The sequence below is a fragment of the Lycium barbarum genome, chromosome 7, assembly GCF_019175385.1.
Source record: "Lycium barbarum isolate Lr01 chromosome 7, ASM1917538v2, whole genome shotgun sequence".
Classification (NCBI taxonomy): Eukaryota; Viridiplantae; Streptophyta; class Magnoliopsida; order Solanales; family Solanaceae; genus Lycium; species Lycium barbarum.
Window position 1 is genome coordinate 115,541,955 of NC_083343.1, and position 24,303 is coordinate 115,566,257.

At 32.3% G+C, this 24,303-nt stretch overlaps 1 protein-coding gene across 1 annotated transcript; it reads right to left on the reverse strand.

Moving 5' to 3' along the window:
* Positions 1–4,181, reverse strand: LOC132602466 (probable WRKY transcription factor 51). Its single transcript, XM_060315308.1, has 3 exons — positions 3,816–4,181; positions 3,340–3,489; positions 1–402 (listed from the first exon to the last, which is right to left on the reverse strand). The coding sequence occupies exons 1-3, from the start codon at positions 4,112–4,114 to the stop codon at positions 216–218; spliced, it is 636 nt and encodes a 211-aa protein (XP_060171291.1). The 5' UTR covers positions 4,115–4,181; the 3' UTR covers positions 1–215.
* Between the last annotated feature and the right edge of the window lie 20,122 nt (positions 4,182–24,303).

Consider the following 24,303-nt stretch of genomic DNA (forward strand, 5'->3'; position numbering starts at 1 on the left):
TTTACACTTACAACAGTGTTGCTCATAGTTAATCAACAATAAGACATTACAATTATATGGTAGCTGTAAACTGTGAGAAGTCATATATGTCACACATGATGTTAACTAATGAAATAAAAGAATATAATGTTCTATATATTTGTGCACTAGCTAAAAATCACAAAGGTACCCTGTTGCCTTCTAATGGAAGTTTTAAAATCTGAAATTGCTCATCATCAACAAGAGCAATGCGACCATTCATTGAGGAAATTGAGTGGCATTTCATGGTTGTAATTGATAGAGGAGCTGCTTTCATGGCTGTGTCTGCCTTCATATGTTGTAATCAAATAGCTTGAATCATGTCCATCTCTTTCTACCCTCTTCTTTACCTTGCATCCTCCAATTGAACACTTGTAGTAATTCCTATTAATAAAATAGGTAAGCATATCATTAGTTAGAGTTAGAGGCTGCTAGCTATATGAGTCTTCTATGTTGACGTGCATTCGGACCCATTTCAATTTTATACTAAGGGTCTGTTTGGAAAGCCACCTGGTATTGGAATTGGTGTAATTACTAAGGAGTAATTACACAACCTAATAATTACACGTTATTGTAATTGCAACGATTTGTTTGTTTGTTATAGCATAATTATTGTGTAATTAAAAGCGTATTGTTTGGTTGCACAAGTGTAATTACACCGTTTGTTTAATTTAAAAATAAATTTAATTATAAAAAATTAAAAATTAAAATTCCCACATCGGTGGTTAATGAGATGGGTAGTCTCCTTATATGGACTTGAGCAATCCTCCCCTCGTGAGCTAGTTTTTGGGGTTGAGTTAGACTCAAGATCAATTTCTTTACACATGGGTGGTTAATGAGATGGGGAGTCATTTGCAGTTTTGTCCCTATTTAATGCTGGTCTTTAATTTTTGCCATTCAAATGGGCTGTTCTTTAATTTTTGCACTTCGAGATGTGTGGTCTCCTTACATGGACTTGGACAATGCTACCCTCATGAGCTAGCTTCTGGAGTTGAGTTAGGCTCAAGATCTATTTCTCTACATGTTTATGAGCTACGACTTGGTCATTTGGTAAGATTGTAAGAATTTGAGAAGTTTTGATAGTTTTCACAGATTGTGAGGTTTTTTATGTTTACGAGAAAAAATACAACTTTTGAGATCCAAATTGCATGTCTAAAAAAATTTCAACTTCAAAGATCATGACCAAACAAACCCTAAATAATTCATCTGTTTTTCCAAACTGACAGTCTATTTTAACATGCATGTGAGTCTCTTTAATTAATTGAGGACTTACGTTTTTTTTTTTTTTTTTACCCTTATAATGGGATTTTCCTCTCAATGAATTTCTATCAATCTTTTCAGTAGAAGTATAGCCTCTATTCCAGATCTACCAAGCGTAAATCCAAACTAAGCGTAAATCCAAACTAGTCTAGTATCATCTTTATATTAATGTCCTTTCAGCATGTAATGCAATGAAGATCCACACTACTTTGAATATCTCATGATTGTGTTATATGCCAAAATCAAAATACTCTTTCCACATTTTTTTTTTCTTATGACAAAGGAACCCGCAACCGCTATCCTTCGGGTGCGCACAGGGTAAATCCTGCTTTTGTGCAATAGCTCGCAAACCACACACAAGAGATAACCCGTACTAAGCAAGCCCCGTGCGACGAGCTCGACCTAAAAGGAAAATTCCCTATTTTTTGTAGGCAGGGGGTTTCGAACCTGAGACCTCCATGTGGCGTCATATTGGATGACCTTGTTAGATATACTACTTTGAACTCTCCGAGGCGCATTCAAATATCAATATACATATAGACAATATATTTTCTTAATCTTCATATTTTCCTAGACCAAGTTACTATTACCACTTTTCTGTTAAGCTTATCTTGCAAATTGTTACAATACTATTTTGAGCAGTGGAATGAAATTCATCTTCAGCAGTTTATTGATATATATAATCATGATATGTCATTATGTGATCAAACTAATGTACTCCACTTAGAAACAAATATCCAGTACAGTAACGACAACTGGAAACAAATAATAAACTTTCTATATGTGCTTTGAGTCGGACAATTTCTATTTGATGCAGCAAATAAAGAAATTCCATGGGGACAGGACCAGGGACATGTGACTAACTATAAGAAGCAGGTACAATATACAGGCACGCTTTTTTTTTTTTTTTGGGTAAGAACAATAACTAGGTACACTGTACACAATCAACAATAACATCTAACCAAGGAGCACTTAATTAATACCGATATGGCCATGTTAGAAGCAAGAATTAATTATAATTTTGAAATGAGTTTTAGTTATATATATACACTATAGTGTAATTAATGATCATTTTTACACCATCAAGTCATCTTTACCTATTGTAATAGACAACGTGTCTTACAAATCCTATATTCGAAAGAGACAATTACTTGTAGATATCTTTTGACTAGCTATTCTTGATACCAATGATGTATATAAAACTCGAACTGAATATATTCTTGGTACCCCCAAGATTGAGTGCAGCAAATGCTAGAAGTGGCCCTAATCTTCAAGGTATACATAGCAAATAAACAACTCGCTCAGTGAGAACGTTCATCTAATCAATTTAAGGTTCAATTTCCCCTCCCTTAGACACAGTGAGGACAAAAATAAGAAGCATTTCCGAAGGATAGAAACTTATCAAGGGCAGAAATCTGGAGCATGTATCATAATTAGGACCACCAAAAACTTTAGGGCATAATATAATTAGTGGTTGTATCTTTTTTCTACCTATATTAGGTATATACCCACAAACAGTAATTTTTAATTCTTGTTGAGGCTTGAGTCTTTCGTGAAGCACTCTTTGTTAATTTGAAATATTTGGTAAATTTTTAGAACCAAAAAATTGGTTTTTGCTCTATGTCATGTGTCTTCGAGAATTTCCTTGAGTATTTCTGAAATACTTCTTTTTCAAAGGCAAAGTAAAATAAACAGATTAGAGGTTTTTCTTAACACTAATAGATGGCAATTACCATCCTTTCGAGTCAAGAAGAGAAAACCTGGTGTGCTCATCTTCAAGCCACCTTGAAGTGCCATCTTTATTGTTAATTTTTTTTTGCGTTTTGGAACATGTAATTGTTCATAGCTCTTTTAACTTGATCTTTCGAAGTTATCAACTCTCACAAGAAGGCCAGGCCTAGTCCTCCTTAAAACGTATGCTAGTTTCAGTGGTAATAACATTGTGCCTCAAATTTCAAAAAGAAAAAAAAAATGGAATTTACTCCCAGAAAAAATCTTGCGTCAATATTGATCATCATATTGGTGAGATGGGCATGCATGAGCTCATAATTTATAATTTACCTTGGATTTGTGTTGCTTTTCACCTTCTTCTTCCCATACTTTCTCCATTTATATCCATCATCCAAGATCTCAAGTTGAGTCTTTGTTCTAAAAACAATAATATGTCTTTGATTTATCTTCTCTAATTTCTTTATCCCCACTTTGGATTTTCTGTGAAAACATCAAAAACTACATAAATAAATATATGTACCAACGATTATAAAAATGTTTTACAATAGATTATGATTGTATAACATGAGCTAGCTTGTGATATAGATTTACCTAATTTCAAATCGGTTAATGCAAGAACTATAAATAAAGGATCAAGATCCAGTATAAAATTTATAAGATAACTCATATATAATACTATAGTTCAAACAAAACCCACTTAAAATCTTTGCTGAATTATGATCGGCCAAGCAACTAAACATATTCCTGAGCTTAGTGCTTGAAAAAGTCATAACTCTAGCCAAGATCTTCTTAGCTTGATGACTTACTCTTTCAAGTGGTTAATGTGTGGTGGTGTAGCATAAAAGGATCTAGCAGGATTTCCACTATTGATATTAATTTCCTGCATGATGGGATTTTCTGAAAGGGAAGTACTATGGTTGTTGTTATTGGTAGGAGAGTAGTCAACAAGAAGCTGATCAAGAAATGAAGAAGATTCAAAATCTTGATCAAGAGAATCTTGAAAATTATAACTACAATCTTGAGTCATATGTGAGTAAAGAAAGGGAAAAGTAAAATTAGGGTTTCCTGTCAGAGGAATGCTTGTTTCTAGGAAGGTGGAGTGCATTGTGTTTGGAGAAAAATTAAACCAAAAGCCTATAAGACCAAAGAAAGACTTTGTGATCGAGAGAGTGACTTTGATAGAATATGGTGTGCTTATTTTTTGGTGGTGTGTGCTTCTATATAACATTGTAGATTTTTATCTTTGTCTAGAGAGAGCTTCTCACCACCTTCCTAGTAGGATCTATGGAGTTTCTAATATCTTTTTTTTTTCTCTATGCATGCGGTATTTAAAATTTGTTGGCTCGATTAATTCAAATTTGCACCGCACAACACTCGTTAAAAGGGAAAAGGCCTCCCTAGTAGGAGCTTCTCTAACTCCAGAGCACGCATCTGAGACCTCTAGTTAAGGTTAGTGACTGTTGGCGGGAGCCACATAGACTGAAAGGTATTTAATTGAGCACCCTTCCATCGGAAAATTATATTGTGTATATAGAAAAATCATTTTGCGTATATAAGTCAAACATCACTTTTTATGTTATACAAATAATATATTAAATTTTAAACATCCTTAGTGAAATCCATGACTTCGCTACCCACTGATGGAGTGATTTTATCCATCTCAACAGGGGCGTATGTAGCATATTGGGTGGGAGTTCAATTGAACCCCTAACTTTTAACGCGGAGCATAAATTTATGTGTAAAAATTTATCAAATTGTAATAAATAGTAGACATGAACCCATAACTTTTAAAATATAATGAGTTCGACGCCAAAATTTGAACCCCTAAAGTTTAAATTCTGGATCTGCATCTGCTTCTCAACACACTTTAGTGCTAGTTTCTAACTTTGTAATGAGGCATCGGTGTTGCATACGTAATCAGGGATGCGATAAATAAGAAAAGACTGGAATAATCATTTTTAACTTTTGTGGAATAAAAGTGCATTAACTAGTAGGACAATTATTAGATATTTCAATATGATAAGGATAATTTGTTGCCTTCATAGAAATATAGGTTAGTACAGTACACGGAGAAGTTTTTCTCGTCATAAATTACATATTGTTTTTTTGTTTCGACGGTCTTTACATATTCTCCTTTGATAATAAATTATAATTAAAAAGAATTACGGGCATGACGACTATTAGAAGGAATTACCTTTTGCATTCTAATTAAACTATACATTAAATTAATTATTCTGGTTGACCCTTGGACAAGTAGAAATAGACTTGTACATAGAGATAGGAAAGTATGTTTATGATACATGTTACCAACAACGTACGTACAATTACTACCTTTTCACATTCATGGCGGATTTTCTAGCTGAGAATTAATGAGGGTATCCACAAATTTTGAAATGTGAACAGCAAGTTGAATGAAGATGTACGAGTCAGATATTGTTATTAAATATAATTATAAATACAGACATCTCTATAATGATGTTAATTGTTTGTTCAAACCTTGTTTGACTTTTATAGCCTTATATAGGAAATTATTATTATATACCTATAATGACATTTGAACTTTACATCTTATTCAACTATTATAGACAAAAATTACACATAAATATTTTATATATTTTATTTCTATACAAAATACCTTATTATTACAAAATGTATTGCAGAACACATTTTATATATTTTATTTCTATACAAAACACCAAATTTGTAACTATTGCTTTAAGTATGAAAATAAATTAGTAGAAATGGAAGTCAGAATTGAAATTTAATAAAATCAATCGGAATTGATCAACATCATTACAGTGAAAGGCAAATCAATCAATAGTTGAATCAAATGGCTTGTGTAAACAAACTAAAAAATAAACATCATTTTTGTCAAGCTTAGCCAAAGAGAGATTAGTAAGTGGGGTAGTAAGTTATGACCGGAGGGGTATGAGGGTGAATTGAAGAAATGGCGGTGGGTAAACAGAGTGGGAAAAGCTAAAATGAAGTGGGACCCATAAATGTCAACTTGTCAATTAATAGAGAACCTCACACAAGTATGACATGTCATATCTCACACACCATAAAAAAATTATGGAATAATTACAGGTAGACACCGATCGGTCATCTAGTTAACAATATTTGATCCAATTGTTATTTTGTAACCGGATTTAGCCCAATTTATACTTGGCAAAAGTCATAGACCGCCCCCTAAATTTGTCAATAAATTCTTCATGGCCACCTAAACCTAAACTTGTTTCAATTTGACACTCGAACTGTTCAAAACCTGTACCTATTGAATACTTTTTGTTGAGTTGGAATAATGTGTGTGTTGCACTTAGTTGAAGCGCGTGAGGAGGGTAACCTTTTTTTTTTTTTTTGTGAGGAGGGTAATCTAATTCAGCATTTCCTTTTTAATTTTTATTTTATCTTCTTCTTCATCTTACTTTGCCATCATCGACCACCAACCCCGTCGCTGCCGCCGTCCACTCTTATCCTTCCTCTTTTTTCTCCGGCCACTTCACCATTGTCATTTTTAATTTCCATCACCGCTGCCACCCCGCCATTTTTTCATCCTCTTTTGGATGATGACCACCATCTCTGCCACTAGCCACCGCCTCGTCGTTTTTCTTTCTTCAGATTTAAAAATGCTACCACCATTTTAATTTCATTTCTTTTTGTTTTTCAAATCTGAGTTGGCCATCAAGAAAAAAAGATATCAGATTTGGGTCTTAAAACTTTTCCGGCGAATCTCCATTTTTTGCGGCAAGTAGAAATGATTCTGAAAATAATTTCTCTGAGATTATAAAAAAAACTCTAATCTCTAAAGAATTCACAACACAAGAAGGAAAAGAACCCAAAAGAAATTAATAAAAACTCAAAAAATTACGTTCTTGAATTACCAAAAAACCAAAAGATTGTATCCATTAACTTGTATCACATCCTCCTTTTTTTGCTCCTTATATCAATGAGAAATTAGTCGAGGAAGCAAGTTTTTGTATCAGTGGAGTCTTCTTTTAGATGGATAAAAGAAGAGAAAACATATTGATATCAAAGAAGAAGAAAAGAAGAAATGGAGGTGGCAGGGGACGGGGTTCTGTAGCAGGGGAAGGGTGCTTTGGATGGGGGTGGTAGGGTCCTTTTTTTTTTTTTTTTTTGCATAAAATACTCCTTTTTCATTCACTAAAATAATTTTTAATTATTATAGAACTTAAATGTCATGTGTCCACAGTTAATTTGTCACTTGCCACGTCACTGGCAAGTGTAACTCACACACTTAACATTTTTGACAGATTATTAAAAAAGTATCTAATTGGTTCAAATTCGGAATAGTATAAGTGTTCAATAGGTACAAATCTGAGTTGAAATGGCCATGAGGAATTTGTTGACAAGTTTAGGGGACGGTCTATGACTTTTGCCTTTATACTTTTTCGTACCACCCTAATCTCTATTCAGCCTCTTTCGCTCCTTCTTCTCTCTCTACGTTGGACTTCAACCTCTTTCTCTGCTTTCCCGCTCTCTCTCTCTATATATATATGTGTGTGTGTTGGTGAATCAATGACCACAAATTCAAGTCTCTATTTTTTTTTAAAATTCTTTTATTCAATTCTCTATGGTTTCGTTGATGACGCCTTTTCTGTTTTTTCAAGGAGACGTTTGGCTTTTGGTTCCTCGTCCAAATCCGCATGTACCTTCTATTACGTTTTAACCAAATGCAACAACTTCTGGGCTTCTCTTGAACTTGGAGCTACTACTAGATACAAAATAACGATTTGTAAAAAGCTTAAATTTAGGGAACATACAGAACAACTGGTCTTTGATTTAGACGTATTCCAAAAAGTAGATTAAAAAAGAGATGGTTTGTAAGTAATGACAACTGTCGCAATGAAGTATTTTTTGTTCATTTGCATAACAAATGCCAAGTCTCTCTAGTCTGTATTGGATAAACTCATTGGCTGGGCGGAGGGACGGTGACTTTACAATATTAAGTGTTAGATCAGTGACAATTGAAACTGGTTTGCACTATTTAAGCAGCTGAAAAATTGATGAAGAAGATAATTTGGTTCACCTTTGATTTTGCGCATAATAACAATGTAGATACATCTTTTATACATAGTTATACACCGTTTATTGATGAATATACAGAACATATACATCATTCATACACTGCATATACAATGTGTGTGTATATAATGCATAATAGCGTATATGTACTGTATATTGATGTATAAAAATGTATATACAGCATATTTTAAAACTGGATGGTGGAAAAATGATGCGGGGCTGCTGTGGCTCGAGCGATAAAGGTTAAAAAAAAAAAAAAAAGAGATTTAACTTCCTAAAATTCAATGTAAACATATGTTGGCTAGTTCAAGTGTAAATAATTAGAGGGCTATATAAGGTGTAAACTATTTCTTTGGACAGTACATTTATGTAAGAATCCCAAGTTAAATAGCACAACATGACACAGTAAAAAGACTAGTTAATGTCCAGAAATTAGTATTTCTGTAATTAGTTAATTAATTCAAGTCATTCACAAGAAGAAGATAATGATAAGAATAAGAAATAATTTAGCTTTTAAGTAACATCTGAGCAACAATAAACATCCATTAAAATAAATTTTCTGTTATTTCACCAACACAATGCACAAAACTACCATTATACCAAGTAGGGTATATAGGGAAAATCGATAAATTAGAACCAAATTGATAAATTACGTTAATTGAAAAAAAAAATAATGGGTTGATAAAAAGGAAAAAATTCGATCATAACTAATTTGATTCGATTTTAACTATAAAAAAAATAAGTCAAACTAAGACAAACCAACCCAACATTATATATATTCATTTTTTAAAAATTATTTGTATGCAAAAATATTTATTATAATCTACTTTGTAAATATATGTTTTTAACTTTGTTATAGTTTTTGTTTCTTAACAAGTTTACACCTCTGATGTTTTTGTTGTCTCCGACAACAATTTATTCCCTTTTAATCAAGTTTTTTATGGCGTTATAATGGATAATTCTGTGTGTGATTGATTATCATGAACTGGAGTAAATATGATTGTATGAAATAATAAGAAATGTGCATCATATTTCAGATAAAGCAAATTAATTTTGTTATAAAATGTTACATCGAACCAAGAAAAAATCAAAAATTCAAAAAAACCGATAAAAACTCGATTTTATAGATTTGATTTTGTTTATAGATATAAAAGACCGACACAATTAATTTGACTTAATAAATAAAAAATCTGAATCAATCAGATCTATTTACACGTACCAAGCATCAAATGAAAATTATAAATATATGCATGAATATAATAAGAATTGGGTGTAAAAATAATTGTGATTAGAAAACTGATCTAGCTAGATAACCAGACGATAAAATAATGAGAGTGAAATGAATAGAGAAGAGGAGGGTTGATGAGTAAAAGCGGAGGTTGGAGAGAGAAATAGCACTAATTAAGGATGATGAGAGGTAGTCATAGAGGTAGGACCCATACCCTTTTTCTTTTTCCAAAAATTAGATCACGTGAACCCATGGTCACTGGACTAAATTCGAATATATTATGTGTATAATTCTAAAAATATATCTAGTATTAATTAAAGAAACGCATGATCAAACTAGGTTGAGTGGAGCATTGTTGGTGGCTGAGTTCAATTCCTCAAGGTTCGGGGATCAAACCCCTGTTGCACTTTTTTATTTTATTTCTAAAGCTTTAACTTTCCTTTTTATATTATTTCTAAACCCTTTTTCTTCTTTAGTTCTAATTACCCAAAAGACAAAAACGTTTTCCTTTCTGATATTACATCTAATTATTGTTTTTCTTTATTTCTAGTTACCCAAGTCCCAAAAGGCAAAAGAAATTTATTGCATTTTTTTGTGTTATTTCTAAAGCTTTAACTTTCCCTTTGTATATTATTTCTAAACCCTTTTTCTTCTTTAGTTCTAATTGCCCAAAAGGAAAAAACGTTTTCCTTTCTTATTCTTATATTACATCTGATTATTATTTTTCTTTATTTTAATTACCCAAGTCCCAAAAGGCAAAAGAAATATACTTAAATATGAAGCAATGGTGAATCCATTCTTTTAAAATCCTGGATTCGCCTCTGGTTGTAATGCATCTCTTCCAAGTACTCCTGCTACAATTTGGTCAGTAACTAAAGTCCTTTATATATCCATCAATTTTCGGTGATTAATTGTTTATCTTTTGTATCTAGCATATTAACCATTTGGTATTTTTAGTAACACTGTAAAATAACGGGTTGAGGATCAAGTTATTAGATAATAGGGTGAGATTATTTAGCACTTATAGATCGGACAATAGGCAAGCATAATCATTTCTCGACTTGGTTCATCATTGTTTAACCCCTACACCTGTTATTGATGGTAAATGATAAGTTTCCTTAGGCCGGTTGTAGGTGAGGACCCATAAACTGAAAATTCTAATTCTGCCTCTGTTCTCATCGATCTGTTATATTTTGTCACTAGAGTACCCTTAAAAAATAATCTTTCTTCTAGTCATTTCAGATTAAGAAGATGCATCTCTAAAGGGTAGACTCTGAAGATAATAACTAAATTAAATTGTCGGGTTTAATCTCTATATATAATTGTAGTAATTATGTTTGTGCCGTAGTAATTGAATCTTGAAATGTCTCTAATTAATTGCTTTCAATGACAAGCTGAGCTGCTTATTGTCCAAACCATCAAGGCGTCAAGCTTGCAGGTATTTATTTTATAAGCTATCTTAGTTTTTAGTTAAAATAAATATATTTGTTAGACATTCAAGAATAAACAAAATGTTTTGCTTGACATACATATATGTCAATCTCATGCATCGTTAGCCGCTTTTCAACATATCCTGCCTTATTCCATGAGATCTAGAAGCACTTCTGCAACTCTCTCTCTTTTCTAGCGTTCTTTTTTTTTTTTTTTTTTTTTTAACTTTGTTCTAAGGGCAAAGGAGGCCCTAGCAATGGGGGAAAGGAGAGTGGGTAAGCGGGCTTTGCTAAGAGAAGAGAGAGAGAAGGAAAAGAATGATGGCGGAAAGAAATTCTTCCAACCTTTCTTATCAACAAAAAGGGGAAAATAAAAAAGGGATCACTCCTCTGAATGCGCGACAAGACCCAAAAATTGAGAAAAGGGAAGAAAGAAGAAGTTGCAAGTCACCTCAAGTCAATGCTTCTTTTTCTACCCATGCAAATTTTCTAAAGGTATGCAAATCACAAGAAGTTTTGTTGATGCATGCATGATATAATGAATATAACGTTATAGAAAAAGAAAATAGGAATTAGCGACAGAATCTTCCGTTAACCTATTTAGTTATGAATTTGTGTTCGTCGTTAATATGTTTGTTTGCTAATGTACTTCTGTGACAAAAAAAAATAATCTGTTGCAATCTTGCAACAAATTAGCCATGAATAATATCTGTCGTCAAATTTTACGACAAAAAATTCGGTCTTTATTTGATGAAATGTAGAAGCTTCCAGGAAACAAGTTTTGTGGATTTTTTTTTTTTTTTTGGGTTTGGTTTGGGGGGGTTACAAAACGAATGTTGTGGATGCATGCATGATATGATGATATTATAATTCTGAATTACAAAATTTTCTGGTTTTTATTACTTGGTTAGAAAGACTTTGGCATGGCTAAAACTAGGCAAATATTAGTCAAAGGGTATGCAGATGTTAAGTTCTTATTTAACTGCTACTTATTGGCTTCTAGACAGAAATTATACAATGCATTAAGACAAAATAAAACTTTAAACATTTGTGAATTTTTTCTGAGTAAATTCTAATAAATTGGATTTTATAATGCTAGGTGTTTTAGGTGTTTGGAAATTAAAGTTTTGACGTGATTGTTAGTCAATAATCCAACATACCGGTACAATGTATCTTGATAATTCTAGCGCACAAGACAAAAATATCATTTTGGATCTTTTTTTTTTGGGACTAAATTGAGTTCTAAATGGTTCAAGAGATCATGAACTGTTGAACCAAAAAAAAAAAAAAAGGATCATAAACTGAAAAAGGTAATTCTAATAAGTCTTTCCGTACTATACGCACATGACCAGAGAATGGTGACCAAGTTAAATAAATAAAGGGTGTGAAAGGAAGGATACTTTTTGTAGTCATTCTGAAATTTAGACTTTACGTCAATTGATTATTTAACCTTAAGAAAATAGTATAATATTTTGCTCAAATTGTAAATAGTAACGGGCATTAATCACCTATAATTGTGGTGGGATAGATAAAATTCAATCACACAATCAGATGTCTCGAATTCGAGCTTTAAAAAATAAAAATAGATCGATTAGCAAGTGCTTTTCCCTTTTAATTGATATTATACGACCCGAATTCTGATTAGCTGGATCCCAAAGCGGATGCATGCTGTATCCTGAATGGGAAACCAACAAAATAGAAATACAAAGCCCGTATGCTATTTGTATGTATGGATAAGAAATTAATTAGAGTTTATCAACTTGTAATAAATAGCTATGTCATTTTTAAAGATAGAGGTCAATACACAATTATATAATATACCCAAGACAAATTAAACTTACACGTACTAAGTGAATGATTAGAGGGACAACATCTCCTTAATCAAATTCTCATTGAGATCGTGATAACTGGTGGGAGAAAAAAATATTTAAAGCTAAAAGAGTACAATAGTTGCAATTTTATTCTATGCATGAAATTAAATAGTGGATAAATCCCAACCTAATTAAAGTACAAAGATTTAGATACTTCCTGTACTTATAAGTCTCCTCTAGGGTCTTTCAGTTTACTGTATCTTAATTACACCTCACCCCACAAGATTCTGACTTCTCTTAGCTGTCGTAATTAGTTATAGACTATGAACAAAAGCCAGATAATTTAATTAACCTCATAGCTGTGCTCAAATAAGGAATCATACATGCAATTTGACTTTGTCAATACAGTAGTATTTGTCTCGACGTGGACATATAGGAAAATTTCCTCGTTTCTGCTTAATTTCTATCCGTGAAGTTTGCGAACAATACAAAGTCTGAATTATTGCTTTCCTTTAATTTTCACAAAAGAAGCCTCTAGTTCTGGGTCCTTTTTTTTTTTTTTTTTTTTTTTGAATTTAACTTATACAAATGGTGTAAGAACTTTTATACTATCAGGACACGTGCAAACTGTTACGGTTACGGGTAATATTTTGTTCTAACAAGCGCTACTCGGTAGTCTTTAAAGTAAATACGTAATCTTCACCATCAGTGTATGTGGTATAATTTAATCCATAGTTTAGAGTAGTTTATATAATCCCGTTGGAAGTTTTAATTTGTCAATTTATTTATGATATTTGGTCCCCCGCAATAGACCAGAGTAAAGCTGCATACAATAAATTCTTGTGGTCCTATTCTTCTCGTTGCTTTTTTTATATTGTCCCTAGCTCCTGAGTAAGTCTCAGAAACACCAGGTGTCTACATAAATTGGGGACCCACCAAATATCTTGTTAGGATTGGATGTCCAGAATAGTGCGGAATTAACAAAGCAGTCAATTAAAGACAATAACAAAGATAATAGGAGACAAAAATTTAATATAGTTCGGTCAACTTGACCTACATCCACAACAAAAATAGAAGCAAATTTACTAACACCAGTGGATACAAAAGAGAGTACAAAGCAACAAGTGAGTACAAAATTAGAGTAATTAAATATTCTAATATCTCAAAAACCTAAGAGAATAACCTCAAAAGATCACTCCAAAAAGGGGTTCACACAAGTGTTTCTCAACACTACTCTCTTACAAAATACTCTCTATAGAAGAACACAAACTCAACTAAGTTCTTCTCAAATTAGTGTATTTTCAAATGGAGAGAAATGTCCTCCTTTTATAGGGCCAAACTTGGATGAAAGTTGTGGAAAATAAGAAATGATCAAAAATTCATCATCCGCATAAAGCAAACTTTGGCTCCAAGCATAATATTTCACTTGAAAATATTAAAAATAAGGCCATATTACAAATCTCCACCTTGGCCTAATTTTGAGTAGTATAGTAATTTTGCTCCACCTTCTTCAAAACGCCTCAAGAGGCAAATTTCAAAATTTCATGATGCACATGTAATAGTAGATACCAACAACGTGTACTATGTTCCAGACTCACATGCCTTCATAACCACAAATGCATCTTGAGAAACTTCAAGAACTCCACCTCCACCTTCATCCATATGAAACGTGTAGAGCTTCTACGTCAAGTAGAGTCTATTCTCTACTGTCCTTTTCATATACAAGTCTTCCCACATGCCTTTAGCAGTGTTCTCCGAAGCTACTTCACGCATTACATCATCAGAGAGATTTAGTATGATACTAGATCTCGCCCTTTTATCAAGGCTGACAAACTCCTTGTTCTTCATTTTTTCTGATTTGTTTTCCTTTCCTTACAGCGCCATATCTGAACCATCCTGAACTAGGATAGCTTCCATTTTCAACTGCCACATTATGAAGTTTGCACTTCGGTCAAATTTTTCAACATAAATTTTTGTTATCTTCATGATGACTACTAGAACAAACTCGAACTTAACTAGGCTCTGATACCAATTTGTTAGGATCGGGAGTCCGGAATAGTGCGGAATTAGACAAAGCAATCAATTAAAGACATTAACAAAGATTAACAGGAGACAAAGATTTAACGTGGCTCGGTCAACTTGACTTACATCCACAACCAAAAGCGGAGCAAATTTACTAACACTAACGGATACAAAAGAGAGTACAAAATAACAAAAGAGAGTACAAAATTAGAGTAATTAAATACTCTAATATCCCAAAAACCCCAAGAGAACAACCTCACAAGATCACTCCAATAAAGGGTTCCCACAAGTGTTTCCCAACACAACTCTTACTTACTCCCTATAGAAGAACACAAACTCAACTAAGTTCTTCTCAAATTGGTATGCTCTTGGATGAAGAAATAACACTCCTTTTATATGAGCAAAACTTGGAGCCCAAGTTCTATAATAAAGAAAATAATAAATTGTCAAATTTTCTCTACCACATAACCATGCTGCTTTGGCTCCAAGAAATATTTGTGACCAACTAAATTGGCACATGCTAAATAAGGCCACACCTTAAAAATCTCCACCTTGGCCTGATTTTGGCCAATATAGTAAATATATTTGTTAGGATCGGGAGTCCAAGATAGTGCGGAATTGGACAAAGCAGTCAATTAAAGACAATAACAAAGAGAACAGGAGACAAAGATTTAACGTGGTTCGGTCAACTTGACCTACATCCACAACCAAAAGAATCATATGTAGAAAACAAGTCCTTGTTGGGACACATATGATACGAACAACCTGAATCTAAAATCCACTCATCGTTAGAACTAAAATTATTTTCAACTACTAAGAATATAGCTCCTTCAATCTCATCAGCTGCAACACTTGCTTTAGCAATGTCAGAATCCCCGTGCTCATTTTTCTTTTCTTTTTCTTTTTTCAACTTTGGACACTCAAACTTAATGTGGCCTTTTTTATGACAATAATGGCACACTAAATTACTGTATCTGGACTTTGCATCAGATTTACTCCTAACAAATAAACCAGCCGCCTGATTTCTACTACCTTCTCCAGTAATATCTCTATCTATCTAATATTTAGGTTTCAGCATAGATTTGATTTTTCTATAAGACATAGTTTCTTTCCCATAAAGTATAGTATCTCTAAAATGCTTAAAGGATTGGGGCAGGGAACGTATTAATAAAACGGATTGATCCTCTTCCTCAATCTTAACATCCATATTACTCAAATCCATAAGAATGGAATCAAAAGCGTCAAGAAGTGAGAGTATGGAAGTACTTTCATCCATGCGAAACGTGTAAAGCTTCTGCTGCAAGTAGAGCCTGTTCTTTACTGTCCTTTTCATATACAGGCCTTTCAACTTTTCCCACATGCCTTTAGCAATGGTTTCTAAAGCTACTTCACGCAATATATCATCAGAGAGATTTAGTATAATACTAAATCTCGCCCTTTTATCAAGGCTTGTTAATCCGAGTTTTGTTCTAGTAGTCATTATGATGATAACGAAGATTTACGCTGAGAAATTTGACTGAAGAGCAAACTTCGGTATGGGGTAGCTGAAAATGGAAGCTATATCCTGGTTCACAAAGTTTCAGATATGGCACTGCAGGGAAAGGAGAACAAATCAGTAAAAATGACGGACGGGGAGTTTGCTAGCCTTGATAAAAGGGCGTGATTTACTATTATACTAAATCTCTCTGATGATGTATTGCGTGAAGTGGCTTTGGAAACCACTGCTAAAGGCATGTGGGAAAAGTTGAAAGGCCTGTATTTGAAAAGGACAGTAGAGAATAGACTTTACTTGAAGAAGAAGTTTTACATACTCTCACATCTGGACGCTTTTGATTCCATTCTTATGGATTTGAGTAATATAGATGTTAAGATTAAGGAAGAGGATCTAGATGTTAAGATTGAGGAAAAGGATCAAGCCGTTTTGTTAATATGTTCCCTACCCCAATCCTTTAAGCATTTTAGAGATACTATACTTTATGGAAAAGAAATTATCTCTTATAGAAAAACCAAATCTATGCTGAAATCTAAAGATCAGATAGATAGAAATATTGCTAGGGAAGGTAGTGGAAATCAGGCGGCTGGTTTATTTGTTAGGAGTAAATCTGATGCAAAGTCCAGATACAGTAATTTAGTGTGCCATTATTGTCATAAAAGGGGGCCACATTAAGTTTGAGTGTCCTAAGTTGAAAAAAAGAAAAATGAGCACGAGTATTCTGACATTGATGAAGCAAGTGTTGCAACTTATGAGATTGAAGAAGCTATATTCTTAGTAGTTGAAAATAATTTTAGTTCTAACCAGAAGCGAATTCAGAATTTCAAGATGATGGATTCACCATCAGAACAAGATTTATGGGAGGAGGTGAGGGGAAAGGTGTTCACCTTAACCCCCTTGGCTAAAAATTACAATATATATATATGAGGTAATATTTTTATTTTTTATGGTTATATATTAATTTTGAATCCCCTAAGCACACAAGACAAGTAGTTGACTTAATGGTTTAAGGGGTTTAAAATGTACTTTGAAGTTCCAAGTTCTATATATATATATATATATATATATATGAGGTAATATTTTTATTTTTTATGGTTATATATTAATTTTGAATCCCCTAAGCACACAAGACAAGTAGTTGACTTAATGGTTTAAGGGGTTTAAAATGTACTTTGAAGTTCCAAGTTCAAATTTTTACCACTACATTTTTTTTTTGCATTAAAAGAGGGGAAAGAAGAAGTAAAATAACACAGAGCAAAAGCTCAAGGGGGATTTGAACCCTCAACCTTGAGATCATAATAGCGACGTCCAACCAGTGCTCCACGAGATCCATTTTGATCATGTATTCCTTGAGTTACTATTAGTTATATTTATACGAAATATACACATAATATATCAATTTAGTCGAGTGATCATGGGTTCACGTGACCCATTTTTACCATGTAAATTCGCCGCTGGTTCTAACGATGAGTGGATTTTAGATTGGGGTTGTTCGCATCATATTTGTCCCAACAAGGACTTGTTTTCTATATATGATTCTTTTGGTTGTGAATATAGATCAAGTTGATCGGATCACGTTAAATCTTTATCTCCTATTATCTTTGTACCATCTAAGCGTTACCGTCTATAAGTCAATACTTTATGACATTTATCTGGTCTATATTCAACTTTGAGACATTTTGCTGTTAGCACATATCATATCTCAATTCCACAAAGTAAATCGGCATCCAAAGTTGATAAGATATTTGATTAGGCTTTATCAAATCTAATCACAATACCAAAAAGTAGTCTTTTTAATAAGTGGTGGTGGTAATTTGATGAGTACTTTCATTATAAACGAGTGGTAATAGAGGTCCTAACAAATGATGTCATTAGGAATAAAATAGAGATACTACGATATTTTCAAAATGGGAAACATTTATGTGTTTTTTCTCATTTTAATAACATATATGTTTACTACGCTTAACTTTTGTTTTCTATATTTGAGTATAGAGATGTTTACCTAATCGCAAACCTTACATGTATAATTCCATGTACTTTAGTAATTCTGCGAAGAAAAAAAAATGTACTGTTTCTTTTGTACAAACATATTACGGAGTACAAATTATTAATATGGCTTCTAAACATCTTAAACTATCATGACTTTAATTTTAATTTTAATTTTTTACCGCTTACTGTCAAATTCGTTTCAATAAAACCTTTTTGTTAAACGTAGTGTTAATTTCATTTTAATAAATCTTCTTTCCTGCTTTTATTGCCAAACCGAAATACTATATCCTAGCTTTAGGTGCCGTTTGGCCATAATATCAAAAACTTTTTCACTTTTTTTGAAATTTTTGGAGTTGGAGTTGTGTTTGGCCATAGTTTTTGAAATTGTAGTTTTTGGTGAAATGTAGTGTAAAAAAGTGAAAAATGTGAATTTTTTTTGAAAAATAAGTTTTTCTTGTTTTTGGTATTCCGGAATACAACTCCGGAAAAAAGTGAATAATTTTTATGGCCAAACGCTAAAAGTAAAAAAAGTGAAAAAAAAATCCGAAACAAAATGAATAATTTTTATGGCCAAACGCCCACTTAATGAAAAGCATCCAAAGGTACCGCCTAGCTAGCTCTGTCAATGAAGCTATGGATAGTGGGAAATCTGCATTTGGATACAATTATTGTTAGGTGATTTTTTTTCTATGTCATAATCTTTGGTACAAAGAGATACCCGATACATGTGTTAATGGGAAATAATATATATACCTGATGAATCAATCGCCATACACACCAAACTGACTCATAGGCTACCGTTACAATAAAAATAGGAATGGACATCTCTGAGGCTCGAAATGCAGAACATTTGACGGGAAAAGAACACCAATGCACACTACACACAAAATAATTACCTTTCCATGCTCCCCTTACTTTCATACCCCGAAAACAATTTCTCGTTAATAGCCATTGTAGCTTTTGTAGGTAATTGTCTCTTTTCTTTCTTTTCTTTTTTATTTCTCTACTTCTTATCTTCTTTTTCTTTCTAATCTTTCTTTTCGTCTTTTCTTTTTTCTCATATTTTTTTTCTTTTTTCTCCTTTTTTGTTCATTCATTTTTTCCCCAAATCATACTATATTTTATTTTCTTTTTCACCATAATCTGACTCCATATTTAATTCTAGCTCCTTTCTTTTCATTTTTTTTTTTTTTGCTATATTTCTTATTTCTTTATTTTTTGTTCCTTTTTAATTTCGTTTATTTTTTTTTCTTTTTTATCTTCATAATCTAATTCCATTCACCTTTTTTTTGTTATTTTTGATTATTCTTCTTTTTTAATTTCTGGTGATTTTCATTTACTTTTTCCTCCTTTTCTAATTTTATTTTTAAATTTTTTTTGTATTTTCTTCTTTTTTCATAATCTAATTCTACAAACCTTTGGCTCCTTTATTTTTCTTTTTTTATATCAATAAGAAGGATAACTGATATAATTTTTATTTTTTATTTTTTTCCATATCTCAAAAATAATTTATTCTAGCATATAGTATATCAATCAGGAGCAGTTGAAGTATATTGTTGTAGTATACTATGATACCCATATGGTATATATCATATACTAACACGGTATCATACAGGACTAGTTCTTCATTCGTTCAAGAAAAACACTCAGTCCTCTATGATACCAACCTCGTATATATCATATATTGATAAAGGATCATAGAGGACTCATTCATCCCTTCAATAAAAAACACAACTCAATCCTCTACAATACCCACATGGTATAAATCATATAGTAATAGAGTATCATAGAAGATTGATTCATTCAAAATAATACTAATCAACGCTCTATGATACTCAAATAGTATATCATATATTGACAGATACCATCGAGGATTGACAGTTCATTCCTTCAAATAAAACACTCAGCCCTCTATGATACCCACCTGATATATATCATATACTAATAGGGTATCATAGATGATATAGTCATTCCAACACTGCTTGATCCTTTATGATGCTCATATATATATATATATATATATATATATATATATATATCATATACTGACAGGGTATCACAGAGGAATGGATCATTTCTTCAAGAAAAACACTACTAAGTCCTTTATGATACCCTCATGGTATATATCACATGTTGACAGGGTACCATAGAGGATTGTTTTCCTTCAATCCTCTATGATACCCCTGTGGTATATATCATATACTGATAGGGTATCATAAAGGACCGCTTCATTCCTTCAAGAAAAATACAACTCAATCATATATGTTATCCACATGGTAATGGTATATATCATATACTCAGAAGGTATCATAGATTAATGACTCACGTGATATATCATATACTGACAAGATATCACAAAGGACCGACTCATTCTTAAAACAAGAGCTTAATCATCTATGATATTCACGTGGTATATATCATATACTTATATGGTATCACAGAGATTGGTTCATTCGTTCAAGAAAAACACAGCTCAATCCTCTATGATACCCATACGGTATATATCTTATATTGATATGGTATCACAATAATTGATTCATTCGTTAAAGAAAAACACAAATCAATCCTCTATGATACCCCTATGGTATATATCATATACTGACAGGATATTATAGGGACTAATTCATTCCTTACCAAATAGAAAAATATTTTTCAGTCCTCTATGATACCCACATGGTACATATCATATAATGACAGCGTATCGTAAGGGCTTCATTCATTCCCTCAAAAAATCCCTCAGTACTTTATGATACCCACATGGTATATATCATATACTGATAGGATATCATAGAGGACCGGTTCATTCTTTCAAGAAAAACACAACCTAATCCTATATGATATCCACATGGTATATATCATATACTCACAAGGTATCATAGATGAATGACTCATATAATATATCATATACTGACAAGATATCATAGAGGACCAACTCATTCTTAAAAAAGAGCTTAATTGTCTATGATACTCACATGGCATATATCATATACTTATAGAGTATCATAGAGATCGGTTCATTTGTTCGAGAAAACACAACTTAATCCTTTACGATACCTACATGATATATATCATATACTTATAGGGTATCTCAGAGATTGGTTCATTCGTTCAAGAAAAATACAACTCAATCCTCTATGATACCCGTATGGTATGTATCATATACTGACAGGGTCTCATAGATGATTACTTCATTTTTTCAAGAAAAACACAACTCAATCCTTCATATACTGACAGGGCATCATAGTAGACTGGTTCATTCCTAAAAATAATACTAGAGTACTCTATGATACTCACATGGTGCATATCATATACTGACAGAGTATCATACACGAGTGGTTCATTCCTTAAAAAAAATACTTATTTCTTAAAAAATTTAAAAAAAAATCTAAGATTGGTTCATTCCTTTAAAGAAGCTTCCCAGTTCTTTATGATATTCACATGAATATATCATATACTGACAGGATATCATGAAGGACTGGTTCATTCTTTCAAAACAAACACTTCTCGGTCCTTTATGATACCAACTTGGTATATATTATATACTGATAGAGTATCATAAGGGACAGGTTCGTTCCATCAAAAAATTAAAAATACAAAAAAAAGTTTAATCATAATTATGATATTTTAATTTTTATGTCATTTTAGCAAGTCTACTTGTGAAACAAATAGAAAAATAAAGTCACATGTTATATATAATTTCTTTTTTCTATTTCTAAAAATATATAAAATATGTTTTCTATGAATTCATATTTTAATAAATAAGTTAGTGACCTTAGTATTTTTTTAATTATTTTTTTTATCTAATTATTTAATTTTTTCTATTTTTTGTTAGTCTAAAAATAATTAGCTAATATTTTTATCTTTATATTTATTTTTAAATTTAAAAGGAAAAAAAAGGTAAAAGAATAAAAAATACAAAAATAGAGTTTAAGCTTAACTTTTTATATTTTTATATAGTGACTTTAGTATTTTTTTTTTATTCACTTCTTGTTGTAATTAATAATTAGTTATCCTATATTTTAAACTAGTCTATAAATTGTTAGTTACTATATTTAATTTCATATTTTAAGAAAAGGACAAAAATTAGAAAACACACAAAAAAAAGAAACTTTACCTTAAGTGGTCCTTCCCGTCACCAATCTCGGTCAATGCGAAGAAGGTGTACAACGGGTAATTATTTTGTCCCGTAGTGGGTATTTTAGCAATTACCTTGTTTAGGGGCAAAGTTTAGTAGACCGGTAGTTTGTGTGGTTTCTCCACGGCCCAAAGTAAATTTGTTCGTGCTAACTTTCCTCGCCCCATTTTCCTAAATTCTTCTTATTGAGGTGCAAACGCTCAAATATGCCCCTGAACTATATGAAATTATATATATTTATCCGTCGTTAAAAGGTTGGTGCAAAGATGCTCCTAACGTTTTATTTTTTGGCTATATATGCCCTTGAGTTAACTGAAAATATTGGAGGGCATATTTGTTCAATTTCGCATAGTATAGGGGCATATTTGATCCATTAAAATTCCTGAATATTATGGTACAAAATATCATTGCATTTGAAAATATAAAAAAACATTTGTAATTACAATCCATCCACCATTGCATTACATCAAAATTATACAACTAAAAGAGCAGATGCAATTACAACCATCTTTTAAAGACTGTTTTCACAAACAAGAGCACCATTTCTCCTTTTCAAAAGATTTTTTACTAATGATAATATCATTTTTATTTTTCAATTTGTTGATGATCTGGATAGTTCTTTCTGGATATTTTTCGTCTTCTCAGTCCCAATATGTACACGATAATGGATGCAACAATTGCCGCAATAAAACATAAACATAAAATAGGAGATAACTTACATTAGACTTATGACACATGAAAAAATGTCTCCCGCATTGCTAAATTTTTTGATAATAATAATAATAATAATAGAAAGAGTATCACATTTTAAGCATTTATACGGTTTCTTACATAACATTCAATGTGGTTTGGCCCTTTCGCGAATTTCACGCATAATCGAAATTTAGTAGAATTATTTGAAGTCCATAAGTGAGATAGAGTGCAATAACTCCACGTCCACAAACTCTTCCACAACTCCACATCCACAAATCCTTCCACAACTATTTAAAGAACTCGAAACTTCCGACATTTCATAAACAAGTGAAAGAATAAGAGAGAAAAGTGAGGGGTTGTACGATAAGTGTGGAGTTTCAAAATGCAGTTGCAATAAATCATTGGCTAGCATAAAGTGCACTGCAAAAAAATCTGAGAACTATTTGTGCCATAATATTCAGGAATTTCAATGGATCAAATATGCCCCTATACTATGCGAAATTGAACAAATATGCCCTCCAATATTTTCCGTTAACTAAAGGGCATATATAGCAAAAAAAAAACGTTAGGGGCATCTTTGCACCAACCTTTTAACGACGGGCAAATGTGTGCAATTTCGTATAGTTCAGGGGCATATTTGAGCCTTCGCCGTTAAGGGAAACAAGACTGAGCGAAGCAAAACTAAACCAAATGCATTTAAGCCAAGCAAAATCAAGATAATTGGAACACAAAATGTTTACTTCATCGTCTTTCTTCGTCATTCTCGACACAAAAATAGTTTGAAGAATCACGCGGAATAAAATGAATTCCACCAGTTTGTATGTAAGACAATCTTAGTTCTCTATGTTCAACGTGTAACTTATAGAGTCGTAGCTTTCTAAGATTTTTGCTCCCCAACTCACTCAATCGATAGGTTAGAAGCAATCAACTGGAAATGATGGTAATCCATGGGGAGTAATTATAGACTTCTTTTCATACTCCGTATCTGGATTACTTATATAATTTCTTCTGGAGTCTTGAACTTTGGTGGAATTTATCATGCACCTCTGAGATCTAAGACACTTGAAGAATCTTATCCCTTTTATGGTTATCTCCATAGCAAACGTAAAAATTTCAGAAAAATGATTAAAGTTATAACTGCACTAGAAGTGCAGGGTGAAATTGTAATGGCTAAACTGCAACTCTGAATGCCATAGTTCAAAACCATTAAAAAGATTCTATGAACACTGAATCTGCCTCAAGCAAGATATGAGGATGCCAAAAAAGCCGTTATATAGTAAAGGAGCACTCACATTTTTTTGCTTATTCATAGCCATAACGAAAATTCCTCAACAGATGGAGAAAAAAATGATCATGTACCTTCACAAGGTTATAATACCTAGACCCCACTTTGTGAGATTTCACTGTGTTGTATTCTTTTACTTGAATTTCAAAATCTAGTTCGCTCCCAG

What these genes read in the sequence shown, in the direction of transcription:
- LOC132602466 (XM_060315308.1), bottom strand. Translation starts at nt 4,114, where the DNA reads ATGCACTCCACCTTCCTAGAAACAAGCATTCCTCTGACAGGAAACCCT. An exon ending in CACATTAACCACTTGAAAGA is followed by an intron (nt 3,490 to 3,815) that starts GTAAGTCATCAA and finishes ATGTTTTCACAG; the next exon opens with AAAATCCAAAGTGGGGATAA. An exon ending in AAAAGCAACACAAATCCAAG is followed by an intron (nt 403 to 3,339) that starts GTAAATTATAAA and finishes TTTTATTAATAG; the next exon opens with GAATTACTACAAGTGTTCAA.